A 21903-nucleotide genomic window follows, 5' to 3' on the forward strand; every position below is an offset into this window, starting at 1 on the left:
ATGTCTTCTCCGGCCACCTGGACATTGGCATCTCTCAAAGCGCGGCCTTCTCCCCCTGTCTGTCCCGACTCCTGTTGATTACATTTTCGGGCCTGCTCTTTTTGCTCCCTGAGTAATGCCAGCCATTTCTACTCTGCTCCAAAAAAAAAAAAAAAAGGATACAAGGCACAGCAGGATTTCATTTTTCAAGGTTTTGTGAATCAGGAAATCAGCTAATAAGTTTCTTCATTAATTAGTCAAAGTAAAAGCACACACAGACAAAGCAGGGTCCAGGACTAACTTCCTGGTGCTTTAACATTCTCCTCTGTGCTTTCAGTACACACACAATGCAGCCTGGCTCAGTGAGTAGACTGTAAAGAAATCTTCATGGAAGATGCAACTTTTCAGGATAAGCACTTTTTGTCCATTTTTCCATATAAGTAACACAGCTGATCCTTTTTGATCTTCTTTTGATATGTAATAATTAGTGAGTGCATTGCAGTCAGCTGTAATTGGATTAATTGGATTCAATTGGCTGTAAGGAAGATTAGAAGTGCTATATTTAGTGTGCTGTTAAGCTGAATTTAGTCACAGTATGACTCTGATTTTTTGTAATATAAGGAATTTGTTTTGGATTAATTAAGTGAAATATTTTATTTTCTGCTGCTGAAGTGGAAAATGTGCTGATCCCCATCTGAGTCCATTTAAGCTGCACACAACAGTTGGAAATTGTTGTTCTATGCAGGATAAATATACCCCTGCAACTGCTGTTATTTGTGTTAATAACAGTCTGAGTGGGTAAATACAACCTGAAGTTTCACATGTACTTGCTGGTTGTGTGAGCGGTGTACTGGAAAATAGATTATATTTTTTTAAAAACCCTAGTACAAATATCAAAGTCTGACCTTTTAATTGTCTAATTATGTGTAGTAGATAATGGTTAGACGATGGTCTGTGTGGTAATGCAAAGTCAAACTGGAACCGTCATTTTCAGCTTCATTACATTTTTCAGTAAGCATGTAGCTGTTTATCTGTAGTGCAAAAATAGCCAGTAAATTGGAAGTAGGTGAATTTGCGGAAGGGTTTTTAAAAAAAAAATCATCATAAATCTACATGTATTTGTGCTAGTGTATTTATTGTTGCTGTTTTTGCTTCTATACTTTAGACGTCATGGTATCATTCATCTGTTTTGATGCTGCGACCTGTAGGACGTACAGGATGAGTATCTGTTAGTTTAGCTGGAGTGTCATACTGTTGATGAAGGCTGATAAATAAGCCCCCCCCAACAGTGTCAGGTAGGAACTGGGTGTTATAATGAAAACAGTAAAAAGATTGGTGCACCAGCTTCCTGTTTTTTTCCTTTCAGCATCAACTTGGTGCAGGAAATTCCCAGGGACCCTTCTATGTGTGTGATATGTGGTAACAGCGGAGTCACTCAGTGTGTCTGTCTGTGCACAGGAGGAGGGGGGGTAAAAAAAACGCTTCGCCGACAGTATTTTCAGTCTGTACTGTAGCACATTCCTATCACCACATTTACCACAGTACTTTCCTCCACCTCCCTTTGTTTTTCTCTTTCCTTCTACTTCATATCTTAGGCCCCCCCTTTTTTTTATGGACCTGATATTCACAATGATATGACTCATCATTTTTATACAGTACTAGATGCACAGCTTCCTCCCTTGGTGGCATTATCCAGACTTCCTGCTGGGGCGAAACCGAAGAAAACGCCTCAGGTGTTCGGTAAATTTCAGCCTGAGTTTCTTGCTGAGTAGAGCAGAACACTTCCTGCTGTACACAGATTTCTGCTGTATACTTAAAGAAGTCCTATCTGCGGTGGAGCACTTTGACCCTTCCTGACAGTGTGATCAGCATATGACCACAAGGCGATGTGTTGTTAGACCGGTCGAAGGTTCAGGAGAGCGGATCACCTTCAGGAATGTCTTACTGACATTTGAATTCAGGTTTTGTTTGTTCTCTTAATGAACACATATTGGATTTCTCATGGAGTATGTTAACAGCTGAAAGCTAAGGATTGTGGATGATTTGGAATAGCAGGTAGGAATGAGAGACACCCTGCATTCAGTTACTGTTTGGCTGTAGGTGGATTGGTGATAGGAAATGGGTCACTGCTGAGCTCTGATACAAGTACTTGTTTTTCATTGTTCATGTTTTTGGTAGTTTACCATGAAATGTAAAATTCAGATTAATGTGTGTGTGTGTTAACAGCAGTAGAACGCTCTGGGATTCATCGTCACCGATTGTGGTTACGTGTCTTCCTCTATAAAAGTGAAATATTAGATATGACAAACAATGGACTACTCCTGCAGCGTATTAAAGGTTACAGGCAAACAAATGTAATTCAAGTGGGATAATAACCTACGTAGAGACAGAATATCACATCATTAATGTCATTCAATCCTTATTCAACACACTATTACTGGAAAACAGGCATGTCATGTGAAGTATTGATCATGCTATCTTGCTGAGTGTTCAAATTAAACAGCTGCATCAACGGTGCAGTTTGAATGACACTGATAATGTAGCTCTTGAGGTAAAGTGTTAGACATCTTGCTGTTCAGTAGCTGCAAGATAAGAACGTGGAACTTTTCTTCCACAGTTCTGTCAGGAGTTAGATGTTTAAATAAATATTTAATTCACTGTGAACAATGTGAGCTTCTTATAATTAAAAGAGAGAGAAGTTGTCTAATTCATGCTAGATGGATCTTTGTGACGATGGTGGAAAATACACAGGTAAACTTATCTTGTTACCGTGATGTTACAACCGGATCACCCCGGAGTTAATCACGCTAATTTTCCGTCCCCTGCAGGTGGCGACAGACAAGGTTGCTGGTAAGCTGAGTTCTACTCTCTCATGGGTCAAGAACTCAGTCAGTCAGATGGCTAGTCAGGTGGCAACGCCCACGTCCCTGCAGACCACTGCCACCACCTCCTCCTCTACGTCCCTGTCCTCGCCTGCCCTCTCTCCGTCCTCGCCGGCGCCGCTCAGTCCAGACGATGTGGAGCTGCTTGCTAAGCTTGAGGAACAGAACAGGTGAGCAGTCCATCTCTGAAGCTTCTCTCCGCCTGCTCCCTGAACAGAATCTGATTTAAGGTTGTGTGGTAGTGGGAGCACTTCCGTAGATACACAAGTAGATGAACATTTTTCTCATATGAGCCAATTTTTTTGACTGTTAAAAACATTGCACGTTTAGTTATTGATTTTCCGCTACATGTGGACAAAATATTGGATATTTCTCTGAGCTGCTTAGACTTCAAAAAGACTTTAGACTTTATTGTCCCCTTGGGGAAATTCCTTTCCACAGCACTGTACATATCAGACAACAGTTCATACAACTATGCACTATAACAGTAAACGTTTTAGTTTTTCCCTACATGTTAAGATAGTGTCAGTGGACAAAGCTTAAGGGAAATTCTTCATGCAAATGAGTCATAAAATAATGTACTGTAGGATTCACTTTTGGGCCCTACTGTATATACATTTAGAATATAAAATACTACGTAGAGTATATCAAGGCTATCAAATGAAATCAGAAACATAAAGTAATATATATATGCAACTACTAAAGCTGTATTCAACAGTTACCACCTCAGCCACCAGCATGATCATCATCCTAATCATTAGCACAGAAGCTTAACCTCATCTTCTTTGTCACAGTCATCAACAAGTGTGTGAGACTTTAACAAGCCGATGGCACAGGACATAATAGTTTGACCTCAATGACCCTTTTTATCTGGGTCATTAATAGCCTGAATGTGAGTTATAGTGTATATAAGTACGATAGAGTGGATGTTCAACCTCCTGTTATTGTGATGCAGGTGCAGACGTCATTATGTTGTTGTTACCAGCAGACAGATAAACATGTTCAGAAATGACAGAAATGTGATAGAGTTGTAGTGTCATTAACTTCCTACACAGAAGACAAGTTAAACTTCCTCAGGAAGTATAACAGCAGTGGGTCTGCTGTGCAGGGTGTGGTGATATATTCATGAACTATTAGCTGTATTGGTTATGTATTATAAGATGTAGATACTACAAGTGCAAGTATAGACTCAAATCAGTATTCCAATATTTTCTTATTTTCATTCTCTTTTCCTCACACCTGCACTGCTCATACTGCTGCAGAGTCATTCTTTACAACCCTACCATCCCCCATCCTGATCCACACGTGTGTGACTTCCAACAGGTCCAGTCTTGCCAACCTGTTAACTGGAGAATACAAGGAGTGAAATATTTCTAATAATCTCCAGTTTGACAGGTTCTGGAGAGTTTTGGTTTTAGGTTAAACAGTTTTGAGTATTTTGGTGTGAGTAGACTCGGATGGATCGGTTTGAAAATGTTCTGTGTGTGTGTGTTGGTTGGCTCACAGTGCTGTAGCTCCGATTGGGACTGACTCATCCTCTGGCTAGACTGTAATAGGCTCATCGTGGCTGAACTTGTGTTTGTTAAACAATGGATGAGCTCCAAAAAAATCCACATCTCAGCATGCCCACTTCTACACAGGTTCATTTTGCGACTGTTGGCCTGCAACAGTGGAGTCTACCGATTGATAGATGAATTGATCTGGTTATGTTGTAAATTGAGAAGCAAACTGTTCATTGTTCACATCAGATTAAAGTACTGTTAGGGGATGATGTAACTCCTCTCCACTGCCAACTTAGGGAATTCTTCACCCGTTGTGACTCTCACCCATGGCTAGTGCTTCTCTGTGTCAGCATGGAAACCAAAGCGTACAGTTCAGAGTTCGGGAGTGTCTCACCGTTAACTCCGTTGTAGAGGACAGCAGAGCTCTGTTGAATGCAGAGGTTGGTGGTGACTCATCGCTACACCCACAGCCACTGCTCCAGAATGCCAAGCGACACTCGTTGTGATACCTTTCCTCATTAATGGAGGAACTAACCAAAATTAATCACAGAAATGTTTCATGTTTTCTCCCTGATGTCTTTTATGGCGTTCTGAGTAGATTCTCCATCTGGTGAACAGAAGTTGTAGTGTCAAGAGGCTCGTAGTTCACCTGCCCTTTGACCCCCACCTCCACAGACAAGCCCATTCACGAAGCACATTTCTCTGCTGACTGACAATGCATTATCTTCTTTCTACATCATCCTGTAGCAACACACTCACCCACTGAACACAAATCTTATTCATTTATCATTAACGTGTTTGCAAGACAGCTGCAACAAAATGTGGACTGCATGGAGGTGGGGGGAATGTATCCTGCACTTGCCCGCCAAGTGTTTACTGTGTGTTTACGGAGGCCTTTGTACCCTACAGAATAGATAAAATCCTCTAGCATTGGTTCAGTAGTGTCACACGGACGAGGAAGTCCCGCATTGACTTCTATAATCTGTAAATCTGACGTGCCTTTGCTCCGGAATTCCTAAAAACCCGAGATATGAGGAGGACATCATGAGTTTATCTTGGTAAGGTGTCAAGTATTTTACATGTGTTATGCAGCTGTAATGAGTTTAAATCTCATGTCATGATGTTGCAACAATCTCACACTTGAAACAGAGTGTGTAGAATTAAATTATTTGGCTTCTTGTCCTAGCTCATGTTTTTATTTAACTTTTCCTTTTTAAATTAATGCAAATGTTGCCGACCGAATGTCATTCTTTTAAGTTTTTTTGTCTTTCGTGCTCTTGAAGTTTCAGACTTGTGTTTGAGCACTGGTGAATTATTAGCAGAGCTGTAAATATGTTCGGGTTCATGTGTAACACAGAGTGGTACTGCAGTGTGTTTGACCACTTGACTCTAAAACGCTCGGAAAACCGGCAACTCCTGTTAAACTTGAGCTATAAGATGTTTCTTTTTTTTTTTTAAATCTTCACGTCGGAGCTGAACACAAGTTTTTAAAAAAAGCTCTCCTGCAGGATGGTCTTTGTGGCGGTGCATTTTACTCCCTCCCACACGACCCAAATGTGGCTGTAACCTTAGCCTTTCTTGGAGCACGCTCAGTGATGTCACAGGATCCAGAGGAGAGGCCCCGGCCTTTTTCCGATATCAGGTGTCCGAGCCTTTGTGTGTGTGTGTGTGTCATGAGCTGTTCTCTTGTGCACCAGGTTGGGAGTCACAGCTTCTTTTCTCTGCACACTGATCCTCGATCTGTAACTCTGTCAGTAAATTTAATAATAAACTGATAAGAGGGATACAGTTCAAAATCAGCCTGCTGAAAAACATGTCAGTTAAGCTCTTCATCTTCCAGAAACACACTTGAGATGCTGGCTGTGGATAAAAAGTGAAACAGACATGTGTCAGGAGTTGTTTTACTGACCTGTTTCAGTCACTTCAAGCTGCTGCCAGCAGAATATAAATGAGTGCCGCCTCTCTACTTTACATACTTACTGTATCGTCTTTCAATCAGAGCACAAGAGTTTGATGTCAGTATTAATCTGCTGGATCATCATTGTGAGAATTTCTTTGACTTACACTAATTGGGAATGCTGCTGCTGGCTAAACTAACACTAGATTACCAGACCTGCTTTTGTTTCACCAGCAGTGATGGTATCATTTATTTTTGTCTGGGCAATTCTTGAATCAAATGGGGATTTTTTTTTTTAGACTGGAGTCATCTGAGAGGGGAGTTAGTCACTGATTACTTGTTAATTGTGGGACTCCATCAGTCAATCACTGTGGTGCGGTGGGTTTCTCTACTTTCAAAGCTATAATACACGAGTGCAAAGGGGCTTTACAAATAAGCTCCTCCATTTTTAGCCCAGCACTAGAAATGAGTGGCTTTGATGTTTACACTGGTCGGCCTTTTTCCATACACACATGTGCTGGCTTGGCTCGCTGTGTTTGACTCAGCGCAGCAGGGATTTGCATCTCCATTACAACAGGACTGCCCGCTCGAAGGTGTGTCTTTAACCGATGACACGCTGGTCTTGTATGGAAAAGCAGCCGGTTGTATACATTATTGCTAGTGGTCGGTTGCAGCTGTACAATGGTGGATAAACACATTGTATTTCTGATACATTCTTCCCAATAAAAGTCCCCTGTTATTATGGTATTTATAAGCTTTTAATATGAAGCAGCAGCAGAGAGAAATATGTTTGCATCAGCATTAACTTAACATGCCTCCGATATGCCTGAAAGCAGTCATGAAATGGTCAAATAAAACAGATATCTGGAAGAACAGTTTCCTCTGAGGCTTTTAAAAGCAGCTTGCCCTCTGGTCCCCAGCAGACATGAGTTGAGTCTCGCTATGCAACACATGCTTGTTGGAGTGGGAGAAGGGGAGGGGGGGTTGGCCACGGTTGATGAGACATCAACACAACCCGCTTCGAGGCTTTGGCCCGGTTCCGGAGATTGTCCAGCTTGGGTGTGACTCTGTGTTTAAACTGGTTATAGAAACGCAAATCAACGCAGCATGGTGTGACCCGACACTGCCAAAACTGCTAATTGAACAACTCTGTTGATGTTGTTTGTCTGTCTGCCTCAATCACAGCCTGCTGACTGTACATTTATCAGAATCTGAGGATCGCTGCTTGTCCAGGACATCCAGCCGAGTCTGATGGTGATGTTACTTTTTTTCAGATTTGGCCAAATTAGATTTAAGGGATAGCAGTGAAAGCCAGCACTCCCTGCTCTCTAATGCAGGCTGGATCAATTTACTAACTCCTTAAGTAGAGAAACACTCCCACACCTGAATGGTTTGAATCACATTAACACCACATGGAGCTGATTATAACCACACAGTTCAGATTTGGATTCATTTGTAAACATGACTTTCTTCCAGCTATTTTTGGTACTTTGCCCCATACTAATCTGTTCTGGCATTGCAAACATGGTTTGAGGAATGCTGCCATTAAGGCCACTGCTTCACAGAAGACTATATTTTTAGTAACTGGACTCAGATGCTTTTAGCTGAGGGGACTTTGCATTGTGGTTGCAAATGTTGTATTGTTTCATAAAGATGTTATAGTTGTTCTTCATTGATCTTCAGAATGTTTGGTCTGTCTCTTCTTACATTGGATGAATTTGACTGATACTGACAGTTCAAAGCACTAATACTGGAAACAGTAGAGCAACATATTGATTTAGCCAGTAGTAGTCATCTCCTAGTTGGTAAAAGATCCAGTCAATTCACACTGTGTGTTAAGAAAATACATGTGTTAATCTAACAAAAGTGTTTCTGTTCAGGGGATCAACATGTGAAACTTAAACCACAGAACTGAAAATGGATCATGACTGGAAACATTTAAAACTCAAACTGAAACAGTTCTTAAAGATGTCATGTAGTCATGAGTGATGTGGTGTGGTTATTTGTTATCAGTGTGAGTTGTTTGTGTTTTGTGCCACTTTGTATACTTTGTAGTTGAGGTTTATGTTTTAAAGGTGCAGCGTATAGTATTTAGTGGCATCTAGTGGTGAGGTTGCAGATTGCAGTTCAAATACAAATAGTGTCTCAGAACAGTTTGATTAAAGGTAACCTTGTAAAGAATCAATTCTTTCTTGTCAATTTTTACAATGTATTCATGTGTTCTTGAATCATGTCAGTTGAGAAGAGGTGTTTAATTGGGTTTTGATAAGCAATTAAAATCAAACATTACAAAAAAGTATTATTTATGGAGTATTAAAAATGCATCCCACCTGTTATCTTCACAGGCTGTTGGAGACTGACAGCAAGTCGCTTCGCTCCATGAACGGCTCCAGGAGAAACAGCGGTTCCTCCCTGGTGTCCAGCTCCTCCGCCTCCTCCAACCTCTCCCACCTGGAGGAGGATTCGTGGATTCTCTGGGGACGGATAGTCAATGAGTGGGAGGATGTGCGCAAGAAGAAGGAGAAGCAGCTTAAGGTGAGACCAGCGCACATGACTGACTACCTGTGAAGTGACAGCCAAGTCTCAGGCAGACCTGCTAAACAGCTTACCCAACCTTGCTGCATTAAGAGCTTACTGCAGCAGATCTGAACCTCTGCTGCAGAAGAGGTTAAGGCGTTTGTGGAGCTATGATTTTGTAGGTTTACTTTTTAAACATGAATAATATTAAGTGTCTAGTATTTGGGGTCCCAAGAGATGGGGAAAAGCTTCTATGATACTATTACTGGCTGAAAATGGCTTTAAACTTCATAATAAAGTAAATATTTAGGCTACACTTTCTATCTTGTGATAACCTTGTGTTTCACAGGCATTTGTATGTAAGCTCTGGCCTGAATGCTTACAATGGCCATATCTGTTTAAATGTTTACCCAGCCCAGAAATAATTTCTATGGCTATCTTTGTTATTTATCTAGGTGACCCTGTAGTGTTGTCATTGAACTTGTTATTTTAGTTCGTGACATTTGGAGCTAATTTTAGGTCACTTGTTTCTACAGTTACTCTCTGAGGCCAGTGACTGTCAAGGGTAGCATTATTGAAACTGCACATGTACAGTAAACAGTGAGCAGAGAAAAAGAAAAGTAATGGCAGTGACTCTGTAAGCAGCCTGTAGTTTCCTCATGTTTAACTACTTAGCGCAGTTGATAAAACATGAAGGGTGGATGCTCCGCTCTACACCTGCTGCATTTGACTTCATTGCTTATTTATCTGAAGAATGTTGCCAGGCATGATATCCACAACAGATAAATAAACAGTGTATATTGTGGATTATTATAGCACTACATCATTTGTCCTTGATTGGCAGAGCATGTAGCAAAAGGGAGGTAAAGTACATTTTAAGCAGTGAGGATAGGAGAGGGAAAGCTACCAACCATCTTCTTTATTCCAACAAATATATTATTCATTGAGTCCATCAGTCTCACTAGGAAAGTCAGTTTCCATCTCATGAGTCTTTGATGATTTCGAGCCAATTATCTACTGTATGTGGGTGGATCTGTAAACATGTACGAGTGATTGCTTTTTTTGCTGCTACAGTTTATATTTACAGGATGTCTCTGTCATTTCTTGTTAATCATTCTGGTGGATCTTACAATAAAGAGACACACACACACACATCAGTGGGATCTGCCACCCAATAATATGCTGCATGATTCTCCAAATACTTTCCTAAAATAGTTGTATCTGTAGGCAGCTCTAAGAAATGCTGTGGTGATTTGCCTCATTGTCCCCACAATTTCTCCAACATGTATGGTCTATTGATATTAGGGAGCAGGGTAAGAAGTAAGAACCCTTTCTCAGAAATGTGACACATCTCTCTTATTCTTATTAGATCTATTACTGTGTTAAAGCCTCCTGCATTCATTAATGTGCTTTGTGTTTCTGAAGCAGTCAGTTCAAGAACATTTTTCATAATATTTTGATCACTTTTGGAGGTATATAAACACTAAGAAGGGCGGTTAATTAATTTAGTGTTATTCCTTGCACTGGGATATATTTGTTCACAGTATACCTGATCTCCCTAACTAATTAAAAATGAACAAAATTATGTAATAATGCTGCAACTCCCTCGTTTGTGACCTGTTTTAAAGGTGCTGTTAAATGTATTCTTCTAGCCAAATGCTTGTTATGTTGCATGTTCATTTTGAAATGGGTGGAGTTCCTTTAGAAACATGATTCGCTTATTTTCACTTCTCATTTTTTGTTATTACTCCACTCCTCTTAACTGGATTATTTAGACAATTCACCTTCAAGGAAGTAACTCTAAAGTTTCTGCATCCCATTATAATACATGTGCCTTCAACATAAACATTTGGACTGTGACAATAATAAATAATATTAACAAGAACAATCAGAAACCAGTGTCACATTGACTTCCAGCTTCAGGGTCTTGCGTTACCCTGCCAACCTCACAAACCTCTTCATATGTTGGTGGTGAGCCTTCCTTAATGCTGTATATGTGGATGTTATTACTGTGTAATCTTCCTTCTAGGTACGTTACTTTGGCTTGAAGGAGAATAAAGCAGAGCTTCCCTTGAATCTGTTAGCTGTCTCTGTTTCTTCCACATGTTGTTCTGCTTTGATTAGCCTCATACTGTGGTGAAAATCCCTGATGACACATTGTAATTTTTTATCTACCTCCATCCAGAAACTTCTGAATTCCTGTTTAATGTCATTTCTGAAGTTTTGTATATCTCTTCCTAGCTTTCAGTTAGCTTGAGCAGTAGTCCTTTTCCTTGCCACCAGCTTCTATTTTCCTACGCTGGTTTTGTTGTCATACGTTGTTTTCTTTTTCTTTTAATTTCCCTGCAATAATCTAGCTTCTAACTGTAACTTAGTGGACTTTAAAAAACTGGGAGAGTTTCGGATCTGTGTCACCATCTTGAAATGCACAGCGGAAGTCCGATCTGTTCAATTGTTACATTACATGTTAGAGTTTGAAATTGCCACCCAAAAGTCCTAAAGTCATGACAACACTGGAAACTGTTTGCTCAGCGTCAATGATTGTGGCTTTCAGTCACACTTGAAGCTCGCTATCTGTAATCTGTTAATATGCAGAAGCAAATGTGGAATGTGAAAGAGTTGCTGTAGCTGCATATATGCATTGAGCATGGGCACAGTTTCTGTTTTTCTCATCGCTGTGTTTATATAAATGGGGAAGTCTTGCTAAGGACCCACAAACATGCATTGGTACTATTATGAAATGTCAGAGAAGTAGTATTGACTGGATGGTTGCAACTAGCTGGGAATATTAATCATCACTGCTGAGGCCTCCACAAAGTGGAGTGCTGTGGCTTGTAGGAAGGAACATTACATTTTTCTGTCTTTGTCAGCAAAACCACCGATGTGTTCATGTTTTCAATACTTCATATTTCACCAAGACTCACTACTATTGAAGAGAAGTGTATCTAGTTTCCTGCACCAACTAAGTCCTGAAATACACCGGACATTACAGATTTTTATATCTACATTGGCGCCTGTCACCGAGTTGTTAAAGTATTGGTGTGGCACATAAAGCGGCTTTTATCTCACACAGCCAAGATATGAGATGGAGCATTGTTCCAGTACAAAGCTTGGTTTGTCTTGTCTGACCTCAGAGAGAGATCCCCTGCTGAAAGCCTGTGTGGGTGGACCTCTGCTCCAGATGCACCCTGGACTGACCAGATGCAACATACACACACACACACACACACACACACACACACACACACACACACACACACACACACACACACACACACACACACACACACACACACACACACACACACACACACACACACACACACACACACACACACACTCTCCTATCACAGCAGGAAAGACCAATGTTCCCTGTCAGCACAGGAAATTGCTTAATCAAATTGTATCAGCAGCAATATATGGAAACAAATCACAGTACCAAGTGGCTCAATGACTAGATTCTATTTGTCAGTAAAAAAATTGTATTATTACGAGGTGCACATTGTGTTGAAATGGGAAAATAAATACTTGAGCACGAAACATGCCTGTTGCTGTATCCTGCTGTAAGAAATGCAAGTGTCTGTTCTTTCTCTCTACGGGAGACAGGAGTTTGTTTTGTCACACACATTCAGGAATGAACAAAGACAGTCACCACATGACCACTTCAACTTTTCCATAAATTCAAGCCAGATTTAAACAGCTAAATTACAAACATTTATTATTATTTTTTCTTCCCCCAGGATCTTGTTAGAAAAGGGATTCCTCACCACTTTCGGGCGATCGTGTGGCAGCTGCTGTGCAACGCTCAGAACATGCCCATCAAGGATCAGTACTCGGAGCTGCTGAAGATGACGTCGCCCTGCGAGAAGCTGATTCGCAGGGACATCGCCCGCACTTATCCCGAACACGAATTCTTCAAGGAGAAAGACAGCCTGGGTCAGGAAGTGCTCTTCAATGTTATGAAAGTAAGTCTCATTTGTGTCTGAGGAGCCAGATCGTACGCTGATAAACTGCTAATCGTGTGTACAGATACAAACACTGTAGGTGGAGTCTTGAAAACACTAAAATAGACTCATCTAAAGCAAATCCCTCTTACTTCAGGCATATTCACTGGTGGATCGTGAGGTCGGCTATTGTCAAGGAAGTGCATTCATTGTGGGACTGCTACTCATGCAGGTAATTATCCATCCTGACCACACATGCACACATAGGTTGATTCATCAGCTTCCAGCAAACACTTTGCCAACTTTTGACTTTTGCAAAGCTGAGTAACAAACAGGTTTGAGGTTTCATTTCATCCTGTTACTTGTCTAGATGCCAGAAGAGGAGGCCTTCTGTGTATTTGTGAAGTTGATGCAAGACTACAGGTTACGAGAGCTCTTCAAACCCAGCATGGCCGAGCTGGGACTCTGCATGTACCAGTTTGAGTGCATGATCCAGGTACAAACCTCACAGCACAAATAAATACTGCATATCAAACAGGTATTTTGATAGTTTGACAGAAATGTTAAGATGTAGTAATTTTATGTGTTGGGTTTTTTTTTATTTTTACCTTACAGGAGCATCTCCCAGAGCTGCACATACATTTCCAGGCTCAGAGCTTTCACACCTCCATGTATGCCTCCTCCTGGTTCCTCACCATCTTCCTCACCTCCTTCCCTCTGGCCGTCGCCACGAGGATCTTCGATATCTTTATGTGTGAGGTCAGTATAAAGGCACAGAGGCAGTTATCAGCTGCTTTGAATGATATCCTGTATTTTCTCAAAGGTATCAGTGTACAGAAAGTGTGTATTTTTGCATATTTGTCATTCTATTTAACTTGGTTGCATTCGACATCAGCGTTCACACAGCCTCATGCAAATGTGAAATGAAAGGAAGAGTTTTTACTTCCAGAGTAAAAGCTTCAAATATTTAGTATTTAAATACTTACATTGAAGGTTAGCATTTCTACTACTGTTCAAAGAGTAATAATAGATAAAATGCTGAAGATTAGGTTGGTATTCATGGAAATGTTATCCATCAGCGCCACCTGTTGGAAAAAAAAAGAATTGCTACAATAAGTCCAGATTAAATAGTCATTTTAAATTCTGTCATTACTTCCTTGAGACACATTGTAACAATTTTTAATCAGTTCTTAATCAACTTTAAAGTGCATTTCACAGCACAACATCACATATGTGTAAGTCATTACTGATAATGATCCTCATTGTGATTACTGGTGATGTCTGCCTTCAGGGACTGGAAATAGTTTTCCGTGTGGGACTGGCCATCCTCCAGATGAACCAGGCTGAACTCATCCAGCTTGACATGGAGGGAATGTTACAGGTATATCATCATAACCTCCACATAACCTGTCATTCAAGCAGCTAAGATTTCTCCTTAAAGGGAGGAACCTTCACCACACCCAGTTAATGATATATGTGAACTCCAGGCTTGCACCTGAGCACACAGTGACGTTTAATCTAGGGCTTTGAGGTCAGCGAAACACCTGACTGAGACATCTAGCATATTTGTTTGAAAGTAGCTGCTTTATGGGTGTGTGCTACTTACCTCTGCTTCTGTTTCTTAACTGCGCTGCAGCACTTTCAGAAGGTCATCCCACACCAGCTGGACAGCGGACCAGACAAAGTCATCCAGGCTGCTTATCAAGTTAAATACAACGCCAAGAAGATGAAAAAGTAAGCACAACTTTAATTTCATCATCCCCCACCGATTCTTTTTTTTTTTTTTTTTTTTTTTTTTTTAAGATTTTTTTCAGGCATAGACACCTTTATTTGATAGTTGCTAGACAGGAAACATGGGAGAGAGAGGGGGGGTGTGACATGCAGTAAAGGTCCGCCGGCCGGGATTCGAACCGGGGTCCACTGCGTACGTGGCATGCGCTCTAACCACTCAACCACCTGCGCGCCCTCCCCCACCGATTCTCAACCCTTTTTATTTATGCCTTTGAAAAACATCATGTATCTTAATAATCAGTTGTCCAAACTATTAACTGCTTTATAAATTTACACCAAATTTTAATCCACTACTTCAGTGACTTATAATGGCTGTGGTTTGCTTTAAAACAATTAGTTCATATGATGTGCTGCCCAACTACATCTAAAGGCAAAAGTGTTCATAGATGTTCCAGTTAGTCAAACTGGAATGCAGGGAGAAATGCTCCTACTGCAGAGAGGAATGTCACTTCTCGGTCAATCTTTCTGCAAGAGGAATTCCGTGTTGTACACAGACATATAGTGACATTATAGTAGGAAAAAAGAGGGCTGAGAGGGAAGTTGAAATGTCACTGTGTAAAGTAGGCATTCATGTCAGAATGTTACATCAGATGACAATTAAGGCCGCAACTAGTTATTGTTATCAATTAATCTGGGGATCATTTGTTCAATTCATCTGTAAATCTTTAGAATGTCAAATAATTGGGAAAAATGCCTGTTTTATTTTCCCAGAGCCCAATGCAACTTATCCTGAGCAACAGTCCAAAACCTAAAGATATTCAGTTTATTATTTTATTGACCAAACCAAACATCAAATCGTCACATTTGAGAAGATAAAACCAATAATTGTTGGGCTTTTTGTTTTATGCTTGAAAAATGAGTGAAATTACAAATTTGAAATTGATTGAGTAATCTGTTAAACAACTAATCGTTTCAGCTCTACTAACAAATACTTTGTTGAAGCATACTGAACCAAGACAGCCTGTAATCATTTTGTGATGATGAAAATTTGAGACTTGCAGGATTTGAACCTGCTAGATATGATCGTAGTAATCTTGCCATTAGTTTGTGTAATGTTAATAAAATGTGTTAAATCAGTACTCACAATTATTTCCTTTCTGATTTTTTCAGGTTAGAGAAGGAATACACTACAATCAAAACTAAAGAGATGGAGGAGCAGGTGGAGATAAAGGTGAGTGCAGGTTGTTAAGGTTGTAAAGAAATGTGAAGAAGGTTCCACTGTGCTTGTTTTCTATTCTGTTAAACATGTTTGTTTTGTCTTTTCGCAGAGGCTGCGGACAGAGAACAGACTCCTGAAGCAAAGGATAGACACACTAGAGAAAGTGAGTGCAACGGTGTTTGTGAGCAGACAGTGCTCCCTGCTCATCAACTTACATTAACCCATCCGTCGGCTCATACATCATGCATCTCCTCCTAATGATGGAGTCTTGTCTTTCACTAACTGGGCTGTGTTAGTTGAAAGTTGTCATAATAAAGTATTTGTTGACTGGTACGATGACTTTTTCCGGCCGTATATAAAGTCGCTATCAGAAACAGAAGCTGGATTCAGATTTCAAGTTGTCTTGTTGCCATGGTGACTGTCTGCGTGGCTTGAGTAACTTTTTTGTAATTCAGCAGACAGCATTAACCGAAGCTGCTGAAGCCGGTTTGGAATGTGAAAGTGGCTGCTTGACTGCTGTTAAAGATGATACAAAAGCACTGCATGCCAAAGTTGCACCGTTTGTATCACTCTGCACCTTTTTTTTTTTTTTTTTTGCGTCTCTTTGAATGAACACTACTGCTGCCAGGTACAAGGCACCATGCATGAGGTCTGCCGTGGATAAGCCAGGGTGTCTGCTGCTCCACGTCTGCTTGTGGGAGGAGCACGGTGGTCTGAATGAGTCTGTTATTTAAAACCGGCTCTAGGCTGCTGCTCTGTCACGTAACTCCCAGAATCCCTTTTTTTTAACTCTCCACTAACTGAAGCTGGAATGAACCATATCAGAAGCTCAGAGCTTAACAACATGTAGCTCCATCACAGCGCTGTTATATACTTCATACTTCATTTCTTTGGCTTGAACTAGAGCTGTTCTGTGCTTCTTCCTGTCTGAAACCTATTGTCTGTGTGTTATCAGCACCGCCTCATTTTTCACTTTGTCACCAGCTCATTTGCACCTGCATGCAATGTTCCTTTTCTGCCCCTGAACGTAAAGAAAAATTGTGGTTTGTAAAAAACCTTCCCCCACAAAAAAAAGAATAGCCGGAGGGAAAATGAACATTGCATTTCTTCTCTAAAACAATCAATTGTTCTTATGTGTGCTTTAAACTGTCCTCTGGATTCTCTCTCTCTCTCTCTCTCTCTCTCTGCTGTCTCTTGTTGATATTTCTGTTTTGTAGGAAAGTGCTTCCTTGGCAGATAGATTGATCCAGGTATACTCCTTATTTTCTCTTTACCCCCCCTTTTTTTTTACTGATGCTGCACCTCCTTCCTCCTCTCTCTCTCTTTTAGCATTGCATGCTCATGATTAATACAATGACAGGACAGAGTATTCATAAAAAATCTAGAAAACTGACCAGTAATTTACTCTCTGAATGAAACTAAACTAGATTATTGTTACAGTATTGAATAAATGCATGGAATAACACACTTTGGCATGTCAGATAAAGTAACAGAATCTACAATGCTGAAGAAGGCTAAAGAATTAAAATGTGATTCATAAATTAGTTAAAAACAAGCTTGTCCTTAGGAAAAACCTAATCCTTCATCTTCTCTTCTGATTTGCCCACCCACTCCGCCTTCTTCTTCTCGTTTTCACTTCTTTGTCGTGCTCACTCCACTCCCTCCTCGGTTGGTTTTTTTTTTACGTCCCAAGGGACAAGTGACTCGAGCTCAGGAGGCCGAGGAGAACTACCTGGTCAAGCGGGAGCTGGCCACAGTCAAACAGCAGAGCGAGGAGGCCAGTGCTCAGCTGGAGCAGGCCAAGAACACCATCAGGCAGCTCCAGCAGCAGCAGCAGCAGCAGCAGCAACAGCAGCCTCACGCGGTAAGGAGGGCCACAGAGTCCCCACCTGGCAGGTTGCATCCGGCTCAGATCCCGTCCAGGAGCCGTGACACTGAGACAGAGCCGAAGCCTCAAGCTCACCATGTAAAGATTATCTGTTGTGCTAGAAACTGACACGTGGAACAATTAAAATGTGTTTGGATGTGTCACGGTTGGCGTATATCATCAAAATCCAAGCAGTGGCACAGCAGGGCTTTTTTTTCTCACTTTGCACACATGCTTTGCGTAATGATCTGTTTGGGTATGCATGAATTCAAATTGGGACATGCAGCACTACACAGTTGAGCCACCATTTACAGCCCTCTGCATTCTCTGAAATGAATTCATGAATTTGTTAGCAGGCTGGTAGATTTCACACATGGCGCCCCGTACACAGAATCCTCTCCTTGCATATATATTGACCTAACAGCCTTAATTATTGATGGTTGTATTCCAGATGTTAATGTGCAAGCATTACCATGTTTTACATAATGTGTAATCTTGTTTCACAATGAGCAGTCATGAATTATTTATGTGTAAGTAAAAGGCAAAGTGGTTGATGCCATCAGAAATTAAGGTTGAGTTCTTTTGTAGTGAAGTGTGAAGATGCACCGAGGTGTGTTTTCTCCACAGGAATATAATGTATGTAGCATAAGATGAGTTTGTTAATAGAGTGGAATTATTTCTGGGCTTTGGTTCATATGACTGGAGGCTATTTTGTTCATCAGTAAATGCCTGACATAGAGGACACACAGGTATCGACACTTGCTCTGTTTTAAAGTCTCTACTCACTCACATGGTGTTTGGTTGTAGAAGGGAGCCCCTCGCTTCTCTGAGGAGTCCGTCCTGCAGCTGGAGAGAGAACTGGTGCAGGCCAGGCTGAAGGAGGCAGAGTCCCAGTGTGCTCTCAAAGAAATGCAAGACAAGATCCTGGAGGTGGAAAAGGTGTGTTTCCTCAGAAACGCTGTTAAATCTCAGTCACCATTCAGCTGGGTTACATCACTGTGGCTGGCTTTTAATAACATACCTTTCTTACACACCTCCATCAGAGAAACACATCGCTACCAGATGACACCAATGTTGTACGACTACAAGAAGAGCTGATTGGGGCAAAGCTGAGAGAGGCGGAGGCTCTGACGGGCCTAAAAGAGCTGAGGCAGCAGGTCAGAGATCTGGAGGACCACTGGCAGGTGAGCGCCGACACAATTTAGACAAAGACAAGTCATTGATCAAACATCTGATTAAAACCTAAAGAGAGATATCATGTAGGGCAAGAGACAGTTAAAGTTCAAAAATGCAAATATGCACACACCATATAGCACAGCTTCAACCTTATACATCAAAGTTCAGAAGGCTGTCAAACAGAAATGGAAAAAAGCACAGTGTAAAGTTTTGCACTGACTGTGACACCTCTTCCCAGCGTCACTTGGCACGCACCGCTGGTCGCTGGAAGGACAGCCCCAGGAAGAACACGCTGGGCGAGCTGCAGGACGAGCTGATGAGTGTGAGGCTGCGTGAGGCCGAGGCTCAGGCAGAACTGAGAGAAACACGGCAGAGGATGCTGGAGCTGGAGACACAGGTCAGAGGCCACATTAACCCAATCACACACATTCTTTGAATGACTAAATATTCGTCCTGCTTTATCAGATTCTTAGCTTTTATGTTCTTATAGTTACATTAATCATAAGGAGTTAAATGTGCATTGTAATACAGACACAACTTGCTGTGTGAGAGGCCATAAAGCTATGGTGTGATTAAGTTTACCTGTCTATAGTATGTCAGACAGTAAATGAGCTGGAAAATAAGTCAATAATTCTCCACCTGTATTGTCACACAGTGGCCTCTAGAGGGCAGCAGTCATCTGTTGCTCACAACTCAGTGCAAGCGGAACTCATTACTCAGCTTTTGTGTTTGAATGTATCCACACATTTCAGAGATTTTAAATTGAAACAAACAAAAAAAAAGTTAAATGTATAACTCTTTGCTCTCACAGAATCAGATTCACAGCAACCACCTGCGACGGGCGGAGCAGGAGAGCAAGAGTCTCCGGGAGCATGTACAAACACTGACGGTGCAAAACAAAGATTTGCATGTGCAACTGCAGGAGATCAAGCGGAGACAAGCTGAGATTGAGTGCAAGGTACCAATATGCTACTGATCTGATTGATTTAAAAATATAGCCTTAGATTTTAAACACTTCAAAGTTCAAAGTAACATGTAAAATTGTATATTATAGATTATTTTACTGTTAGGAGAAAGAAGTTCCGGTTGTGTTAAGTCTTCCCCCTTCAGCCTCATGTTTTTTTTAACTTGACAGTTAACACAAACTCATCACTTGTGATGTCTGTGTGATTAGATCACCATCTAGATTGAGATGGAGGAAGCAACTTGCGGCTGCTGTTAGCAATGATATCTCAGTGCTGATGCTGCAACACTCCCCTTCGCTCAGGGTTTCCCCCCTGAAACATTCACACTCTCACACTCCACAGCTCAATAAGACATGCTAGTCTCACCTACATTTCTAAAGAAAATATGCTGAACATTCAGCATCATAGATCTTGAAACTGTTGTTGAGATAATGTCTTTTGTTTTGTGCAGAGTAAGGAAGAGGTGATGGCAGTGAGGCTGAGAGAAGCTGACAACATTGCTGCTATGGCTGAACTCCAGCAACATATCTCAGAGCTCGAGATTCAGGTTTGTGTGTAACATCAGCACACTGCAGCCTCAGCACACGCAAGCTCTGGATATCATCAACTCCCTCACAAACCACATTTAACATCTCTAAACTTCACACAAATACAGTAATGTCCCACACAGGAATGTGAAAGGACAACGCTGAATTATATTTGCCTCTTTCATTGATGGGATGAAGGTTTGTTGTTAGTGTTTGATCCTAGCCTCTTTACTGTAAGCTGTGAGCCTCTACGTGGACTTTAGAAACACTTGGTGAAGTTAGAATTAGCTGATGAGTGATTTCTGTATTTGTGGTTTCGCTTGAGCTCTTGTCACTGGTTTGAGGTGGGTGGTGCTTGTTGGAAAGAGGGGATGTCACAAATTTCCGTGCACCAATCACAGTATGAGAAACTCAATCTGATAGCAGATGTGATGTTTTCGTTGCTTATGTTGCCAAGGAGACACAAGTAGAAATCAAATCTGATCAAAGCCCACGCACATTGTAGCAGATAAGTAATGCACAGAAATATTTAAAGTTCAAGATGCAGATGTTAGCAGTGGAAATGTGAGGTCAACACCTAAACTGTGGATGCTGTATGTAAAATGGCGAGTACAGACTGGTGTGGTTAATAAAAAGTAAAACTATATCCCAAGCCATGAATTTGTATGACACATAATCTTGGCTGTGAAGTTAAAGACTGTCTGAAGCTGCTTTAAACACAGTGACACGACATTATGTTTGTTTTTTAGTTGTATTTTTGCACCAACTGTAGATATAAATACAACTCGTTTAGGAGTTATGTGTAAAGACATGAAACAGTGAGATGAATGAAGTTGGACACAAGAAGCTCAATATTTATCCTCAAACAAATGTAACGCCACACACAACAAGGATGACAGAAAACAAATACAGGCGCGGCCCTTCATCAACAACACTGAGAGAGAACTGATTGATAAAAGATAAAATCATCTAGAAATCTATCCTGAATTGGTTGAGGCTTGTTTGTGGGATCCAAGTAAGTGTCTGTCAGCTTCTTTTCCTATGAGTGAAGCTTCATTATGAACAGTGAGTGTCAGTTTCAATCTTCTTTATGCTTTAAATTGCAGTAGAGTTTGACTATGTGTCTAAAGCCTTTTAAGGAATTCTTTCTCGGTGGCTAAAGATCTAAGCCGGTTAGAGAACTAAAGGTTTGTAGATGAGTCAGGACTTTTTATTTAGTCACAAGTGGGTGTTTTAAGCTTGGTATTGAACCCACATATATACTGATAGTATCTACATTTTGTAATTTCAAAGGATTTATTTGTTTTACAACTTTGAATCACAGTTTGACTCATTTAGCACTGATCAGCCAGGCAATAGGTCAAAGTGGAAAGAAGTCTTTAGCGATTGGTGGAGCACAAATGTGAAACTCGCAGTGATTGTAATTATATTAACTGTCATCCTGTCAGTGCTTAGAAGCGAGATTGAGCAGAAAAGAAAAGGCCAAGCAAATAAATAGAGATGGACAATTGTGTGTTGATTCTCAGTCAGCAGCAATACTAAGACGCCTTTCACATTTCTGCAGTGTGAATATCAGTTTCATTTAGTGCTGACAGCATTTATTGATAAAAGTGTAAACATCACATTTGAAATCATAAACTGTGACCGAGTTACTGACAGCTCTGTTGGAAACAGTTGTGACTTGGGTCCAGTGGAGG

At 40.9% G+C, this 21903-nt stretch overlaps 1 protein-coding gene across 1 annotated transcript in view; it reads left to right on the forward strand.

Annotated features, from left to right (window-relative positions):
- LOC133984731 (EVI5-like protein) overlaps positions 1 to 21903 on the forward strand; it is a 38971-nt gene that overhangs the window by 4192 nt on the left and 12876 nt on the right. Inside the window, exons 2-18 of the mRNA XM_062424191.1 lie at positions 2808 to 3031; positions 8606 to 8795; positions 12518 to 12742; positions 12879 to 12953; positions 13092 to 13217; positions 13337 to 13480; positions 14013 to 14102; positions 14358 to 14455; positions 15623 to 15683; positions 15781 to 15834; positions 16889 to 16921; positions 17365 to 17501; positions 18357 to 18477; positions 18582 to 18722; positions 18953 to 19111; positions 19526 to 19672; positions 20131 to 20226. Coding sequence (XP_062280175.1) covers positions 2877 to 3031; positions 8606 to 8795; positions 12518 to 12742; positions 12879 to 12953; positions 13092 to 13217; positions 13337 to 13480; positions 14013 to 14102; positions 14358 to 14455; positions 15623 to 15683; positions 15781 to 15834; positions 16889 to 16921; positions 17365 to 17501; positions 18357 to 18477; positions 18582 to 18722; positions 18953 to 19111; positions 19526 to 19672; positions 20131 to 20226 — 2052 coding nt within the window. The 5' untranslated portion in view covers positions 2808 to 2876. The remainder of the gene's footprint in view (positions 1 to 2807; positions 3032 to 8605; positions 8796 to 12517; positions 12743 to 12878; positions 12954 to 13091; positions 13218 to 13336; positions 13481 to 14012; positions 14103 to 14357; positions 14456 to 15622; positions 15684 to 15780; positions 15835 to 16888; positions 16922 to 17364; positions 17502 to 18356; positions 18478 to 18581; positions 18723 to 18952; positions 19112 to 19525; positions 19673 to 20130; positions 20227 to 21903) is intronic.

Source organism: Scomber scombrus, chromosome 8 (genome assembly GCF_963691925.1).
Source record: "Scomber scombrus chromosome 8, fScoSco1.1, whole genome shotgun sequence".
Classification (NCBI taxonomy): Eukaryota; Metazoa; Chordata; class Actinopteri; order Scombriformes; family Scombridae; genus Scomber; species Scomber scombrus.